General features: G+C 33.9%; 1 protein-coding gene across 1 annotated transcript; it reads left to right on the forward strand.

Moving 5' to 3' along the window:
• The first annotated feature begins 6,000 nt into the window (after positions 1–6,000).
• Positions 6,001–6,611, forward strand: Gasu_62790 (uncharacterized protein). Its single transcript, XM_005702533.1, has 2 exons — positions 6,001–6,261; positions 6,383–6,611. The coding sequence occupies exons 1-2, from the start codon at positions 6,017–6,019 to the stop codon at positions 6,495–6,497; spliced, it is 360 nt and encodes a 119-aa protein (XP_005702590.1). The 5' UTR covers positions 6,001–6,016; the 3' UTR covers positions 6,498–6,611.
• Positions 6,612–7,570: the final 959 nt, after the last annotated feature.

Raw genomic sequence — 7,570 nt, forward strand, 5'->3', positions numbered from 1 at the left:
GTCTTATAGTGTATTGGTTAGTGGTACATGGAATATTAATAATAGTTTTTGTGATAAAAGTACGAATTTGACCTATTTTTTACCATACAAGAAAATTGCGTTGTTGAGTTTACAAAAGAAAAAGGCATTATTTGCACACTTACGACTATTCCTGTACCTTACTATCAGTAGGACTACATACGGTCCTGATTTTGAACAACAAGTAGAGTATCGAGTTGCTTTACTGGTCGATTTTCGATTTTGCTTGTATCTGTTTGAGACTAATCTTTATCTTTTGATTCTTGAAACGAACTTATTTGTTATCTCATGATAGTATGATGAAGCAACTAGTCGTCATTTCTTTTCGGAAAATATCGACGTACAACCTGTCAGAAGCTTTTTTCATTGGAAATCCCGAACACAAAGAATCTCTTTGTCCCGTGATAGTTGTTTTGCATTTGTAGGGATGTGTAACTCCAAGTGATCAATTCGAGACAATCTAGTCAGTTGAATCAAGTAATCTTTGACAAGTGAACTTGCAGTATCATGAAAGTGTACAACATACTGTCTTATGTGATCTAGAATCTACTACTGATTTATCTGAACATATATTAATGTTCTTATGTTGAAACCATCTCATGATTATTTGTGCTTCAGAACAATTCCATCTTACTTGTTTTTACCCTAAGACCAGCTTCATATGAAGTTAGTCATCTAGTCGATAAGGATAAGATAATGTCTCTATTTCGTTTTTTCTCTTCATTATCGGCGTAATTGTAGAATGGTGAAGATCCTGTTCTTTAGAGTTGTAATATGTTCTAAAAACAATAGAATGCTCATTGTACAAGAAAAGGGATGAAAATGATAAAAAGTAGGATCCAAAGACTGCGGTATGATGTAAATTCAAAGAAAGAATCAACTAGATTTCAGTCAAAGTTCTGTACAAACGATCTATTGGAAATAGAAATTGAACTTGTCCTAGTAAGACCTACTGGTTGTTTTCCTTATTCTTATGAATTGTTATAAAAGACAAAAATTTATGTTTTACATAGTATATATTTTTCGATTGAATAATATAGAAAGGTTAGTTGAAAGATCTTCAAGGAAAAGAAGTAAATCAATACTTCCCTGGCTTCACAGGGTTAAAACATCAGACATATGATTTATAGATTTTGAGGTTGATCCTCACAAAAAGCAGAATCAATTCTGTGATTTTTACACAAGTAGCAGCAAAACACAAACTGATAGTCATGTTCTAACTTCAGGATCTTTTAGTATATCCTTTGCTGCTTGAACTTTTTTTAAAACCTTTGGTGGTTTTCATTCCCTCTTAATCTCGGACTATTACCACAATTGATTCAAGTGATAAATGACAATGTATTTATGCCCTACCAATACCTTGTTTCTGTTGATGAGTTGAGTTTGAATCTAATTTCAGAGTGATATCCGAAACAATTCTGGTTACAGCCGTATTGAAGGAAGTAATAATCACTTGCTTTAGAGTACTCTAAATCTTACCACTTCTAGTTAAATCTCAACAGGAAGAGAAAGTCACTTTTATTTCTTCTTTATCGGCGTGACAAGAAACTGGTTACTGTTTTATGTTACTTGAATTGTATACTGAATTTAATGATTTACTGTTCATTGGAAAGAAAGTAAGATATCTTTTGATATTGCTCATTTAAGATGACATTTTGTGTAGGAGTTGGTCATATGTTGATTACCAGTCGAATATCTCATCAAGACGAAATTCTGTCTCATAAGTAAATGAAATGTCCTCTATGGTTGATTCAACTTTTGAATTCTTAGAGATTATACTGAATCTATCGAACGAGTTAAACCCTATCCCGAGAAAAACGATTTTCCATATAGTACTAGTATTAGTGTTATTACTAAAGATACAGAGGACTAGGGAGATGAAGACTTGGTTTGAGAAAAACTTGGTAGTGTTTGATTGTCCAATTATTCCTCCGCGATACTTGCACTCTATTTGCGATAATGGATACGTTTTCGTTGACCATCTCATCCTAGATAGCTTCGCGAATCTACTCAAGCGATGAATCGCATTATACCTTTGCAGCGCCACGAATATGTTACTACTAGTTTATATATTTTGACATTAACTAGTTGTTTGTTCAGATATAAATATCTCAAACTGTATTTGATTCAATTCATAATTACTTGTTTTAAAGTACTTTTAGTTGTATCATTTCGTTCCAACCAGCCATTGCTGGGTACTCTATATTCGTTTCCTAGAGAAGAATCAAGAATCAGATGTCAGTTTATTTCAAGTATTCAAATTTTAATGCGTTGCTTGTTAGAAACGTTCAAAGTTGTCTATTAAAATATAGCCTTAGTAATGAATGGAGTCAATGTGTTAGACAAGATAACGGCACAATTCGATGCACAAAAAGTGGAATCAACGTTTCCATTCAAAATCAATTGTTTGATAGCAAGACTAATATACGTTGTTATTTTTTAGGGGTATCTAAGAGAGAGTTGTTTGAATTGTCATTATGTGGACATTGGGTTATCCAATAGAGTTTCTTTTAGATAGTGTTTTTATAGAATGGCTTCTTTAAGGTAGAATTGATACTTTATTGACTACTAGTTGTCAAGTTGATAAAGACTTTGTACCTTTGCACTTGAAATCTTGATGCTGCATGTACAGAGTCTTTATATCCGAAGCAGTGTTTTACGTGGTCTTTAGGCACCCTGTATGCTTGATCCAAAATCGAATTGTCCAAGATTATCTCGAATTGTCTAAAATAATCTAGTCCTTACTCTAAAAGGATGATTTGCAGACTATTATTTGGATCACTTAGAATCAAGTCGAAGATGAATTCATTCGAGAATCACTAGGTGAGAATCCGAATTGCAGCAAAGCATCAATTTTCCCTTGATATTTGCATGCTGTTTGCAATATTAGGGTAAGCCGTTGTCCATAATTCAGTTAAGGTACATTTGTGGATTGAATTTCATATTGAATGACAATGTGTTTCTAGATTATTGAGAGCATGTTACTATTGATGATTATAGATCAATCAGCATTCACTATTCTTTTATCTGTACGGAATTCAATTGAACGTTGCTTGAATCCATTAATTGCTATCAGTATTGGTGAGAGCGTTTTCGTTTTACTTTCTTGGCATTAAGCTCAGCTTGCGTCATAGAATCATTATTTTTTTTTGATAAAGATACTGTGTTAAAAGTCTATTGCTTGTTTCTATTGACTGGTCGGAGAGTAGTCATCATCGTGTTATCTTATCTTTTCAAGAAAGTTGCAATTACTGAACACTAAAAACTGAACTTTAATTGAAAAAAAGTATGACAGCGATAAACTATACTATTCATAGACTACAGAATCACCTGACTCAAAAGAAGATTCAACTAGATTGTAGACGATTGGTCACAAACGAGCCGCAAAAAGAAGCAACGTAATCTTGCTGATACAAGCTATTGAATTCTCTTGTCATGTTGAAATGTTTTTTGTAGTACAAGAAGAAAAAAATCATTCCATTTCAACTCTAACTACAACGCAACTCGAAAAAAAAAAGAAAACAACAATTTGCTTTGGAAGAAAATAGATGATGAAAGATATAAGGTGAAAAAAGAAAGAAATGGCTTTCTAGTTTAATAGACTACAGAAATAGTATTATGAGCAAAAAGTCTTGACTTTGATTCTCACTAAAAACATCAACGATACTCTGGTCGTCACTAGTAGAAAAAATATTCCCTACTATTACCTCATACTGGTAACAGTAGAACGTTTATGATACTTTGTTTTTGTTTATCCATTCTACTGATATGCATGAACTGTATTTGAACACCATAAAATAAAAAGTAGGCTGTTAAAACAAAATGGTTAGTGATACCGTGGTATCCCAAAGCATCACAAATCGCTACAAATTGCTCCAAAGATACAAAGAACCTGATTAGCATTAGGCATCTATTTAACACTCCCACACTCACCTTATTCTTCTTCTTGCTATTCTTTTTTTTATCAAAAATGAATATCATACAATTCTCACTGATAGAAGACAATCAAATTTCTTCTCAAAAGTTACATTGTAGAATAAAGCAAGGAATATACAATCTTACTTGCAGAATCATTATTTGCATCTTTGTAGATACTATGTTTTATATAGTTGTAACTTTCTTTACTGGTTTGGAAAGTGTAGACAGCAACATTTATAGGAAGAACAATATTAAGCTTATGATTCAACTCGATCTTGATACTAGTATTCCATGAAGAAGGAATCACTCCTCATCATACTCGACGAATAGTTTTAGATTCGAACTAATCAATCTTTGTCAATCAACAACTTGACCGGAAAAAAGTTGCTTGTATTTATTTCCATTGCAAAAATCATTGAGGCCTTGGTATAAACTGACAGAAATGATTATAAAAGCAGAATTTACTGTTTGATTTGCACATTTGACGACAACAATAACAGCAACTCTTAGAAGAGACAGGACAACACTTCTCACTACAGCATTATTCTCGAAGAGTAATAGGCATACTATTTCTTCTATAGTTCGTCATTTATTTAGAATTGTGATTGGTGTTTTACGACCACTCTCTTTCTGTATTTTAAAAACTCAATACATTCCTAAATTGTGGAAGGGATATATTTTTCTATCTAATCGACAAGACTAGAGACAATAGGGATAGGAGCTAGTGTCCAGGAATCAGTTTGAATTCAACTGATTTTAAGATCATAGTTTCGGCTATGTTGAACCGAGTTTAAACTGTATTGAGTGGAGAAATAAGAGATTGTGCAAAACAGGGCAATCAACTATCAAAACAGTGAATAGACCAAGTCCTTTGCTTGATAGAATCAGATAGAAGTTGTTGAATGAAGAATAGTCAATTGTTTCTTAAGCACCTTTCATTCTCTCGTTCTAGGAGCCTTACCTAAAGAAACGCACGAGTTCGTCATAAATAGAGTACCTTTGGTTTTTGTCATATCATTTATGCCTAGTGATAAGGTCAATTTTAAGTTGCAGAAAGAGGGACTCTAATCTATCCAGGCAACTTTTCTATTGAACTCGGTGTCAAATAGAATGACTTGACCTTGTTCATATGAATTCATATTCTGGTTTTGAATACTATATTTGAAGAGTACCTATTATATGCTATTCGAAATTTTCCTTAACTTTTTTTTTCACTGTTTATCATACAGATTATCATACAACTCAGTTTCATAGAAGCCTTGGTATCGTTGAGACTATCAAGTTTTATGGCTATGAATTGTACGGTTTTGATAGAACCCAATTGTCACCAATCTGTTCCATCAAAGATTGATTTGATAGTGGGACGTGCATGCTGCCCCAGTTAACTACAAAATCATATACATACGAGATAATTCAACTCAATTGAACGGAACTGTATGCTCAGCAACTTTAGAGATCATTCCTATTTTAAGTAGAAGAACGCAAACATTCGCTTTTTGTTCTTTGAAAGATTTGAAGCAACATAATAACTTGAGAGGATTGACGAAGAAGTACTTTGATCCTAACCTTTGATTGTTAGTACTTCAAGTCATACTGAGACATATGGTTATGTCCGTTTACTTCCTTTGTTGAAAAAAGTTGTCTCTTATCTTTGTTATATTAAGCTATTACAAAATCAAGTTGATAACCTGGTACCGCTTTTACTAGTACAGGATGCCATTCACAGCAGACTCTTTGTCATCTTTATGGATGAAGAATTGAGTTTGGCTTGTGTTGATTCATTGATTGAATGATTGATTGCTTTGTGTTATACTAGCATATTTATTTATCAACTGACAAATAATTGCACTTGGGCTTGTGAAATTGACTGATTCCAGTATTTGAGGAATAGTAGTAGGTCAATTCTATTCAAAAAGATGATCTAAGAATTCACTTTAGACAGGTTGTTGATTTGCAAGTCAAAGACAAGTCGTAACCAAAGAAAAAGATATATACAAGCCAAGTGACATAAATAGGAGTAGTTTCATTGTGCATTCTCAAGATGAATATGGATTAGATTGGATAGTGCTAATAGAATGAAATGGGTTGTTTGAACCACACGGGGTTGTCCGCCTATTATGAGTTCTTTAGCTCATCAAGATCTTTTATCGTGACACTCGAAACCTCTCTGTCCCATAAGAAGAGTCGTTATACCCTAGACTTTGGTTTACATAGTATTTATATATGCTCAATAGTCTATTTAATACCGATTGCTTCACGATTGTATGGATTTATTGGAAGAATTTACCCAAGCAGAGTTGGCAGACGAAATACCAACGAGTACNAGTATTCTTTCATCTAAATACACAGAGGACAATCTAGTTGATAGTTAGCTTTGCAAGAATCATAACGAGAGAAAATCCCCAAATTCTCCTCATAGTTGTAAATAACTTTTGATATTACCTAGGTCGATCGAAACTCGTTTGAATCCATTGTTTCCAGAATTGACCCAATATAGGATCATATTGGGAAACTGTAAAAAAGAAGATTTTGTTATTGCTGTTTGGTCTGATTCTGCATAGTATGTTGAGCACCAATATACACACTTTTTAGTGATTTTTTCTGCTAATGGGAAAGATGGGCAATTTGGAAAGAGTGGCCGATTGGGAATGGGCCCGCGCAATTTTGATTTAAAAATTGCCATTATGGGTGTGGGGTGGTAAAGAATGGGTAAATTGGGAATGGGAGAGAGTGAAGAAATTGCGAAGGGGAAAATGGGTGGGGAAAGGGGCCAATTGGGGCCAACCCCAAGGTGATCGTGATTTGAAATTGCCATTGTGGTGGGCTGGGTAAGAATGGGCCCATTTGGAGATGGGAGGGGAAATAGGGCCAATTTGGAAAGAGCGGTCAATTGGAAATTGTGAGGATAGTGTGTGTAAAAATCAGTAAAGCCATTTAAAACAGTAAAAGATCATTCCAAGAAAGTTAACTTTGATTTCCACAGTGATAACAAAATATTAAGAGCCAATGCTTTAAAGACACATTCTATGCAAAAGAAGAGAAGAATGACAAAAAAATGGTTATTTTTTTCCTTTCTTTCAAAAATACTTGTTTTGAATAACCATAACAAAAAAATACGTTTCAATTCAGCAAAATCACAGTCTGTAACATGTTTAAGTTCAACCTCAATATTGTTTGAAATGACTCTTTAAAAATGGACAAGTACCCTTGAGAGTAACGAGTTTGGAAAAACACACAAGTGATAGAGTTGAGTAGCCAGTTGAATGATATCATCGTTTGGTTTACCAAGACAATGAACAAAGCTACAAGTAGTAAAAGTCAAAGAAAAGTTGTCCTTTTCGAACAAGTCTTTACGAAACCTTGAGACAAAGACACCCAAGAAACACAAGAAAAGAACCCTTGACAACTTTTTGTTTACCTGTTGAAGCATAACCATACTTGAAGGATTGGAGTACAGTCTTATCCATAGCCAAGAACTGTGTTCTAGTCGTCAACGACAAGGGCTTGTTAATGTCTGTACGAAAAAGTGCAGCAACTACAGCCTTGGAGATAGGTTTGGTTTTACTAGATTGTCTTAAGGTGATACCTAAAAAAGTATGTTTCACTCTCCAGACACTGCCCCTACATCGGGACA

Source organism: Galdieria sulphuraria (genome assembly GCF_000341285.1).
Source record: "Galdieria sulphuraria unplaced genomic scaffold scaf_140, whole genome shotgun sequence".
Lineage (NCBI taxonomy): Eukaryota > Rhodophyta > Bangiophyceae > Galdieriales > Galdieriaceae > Galdieria > Galdieria sulphuraria.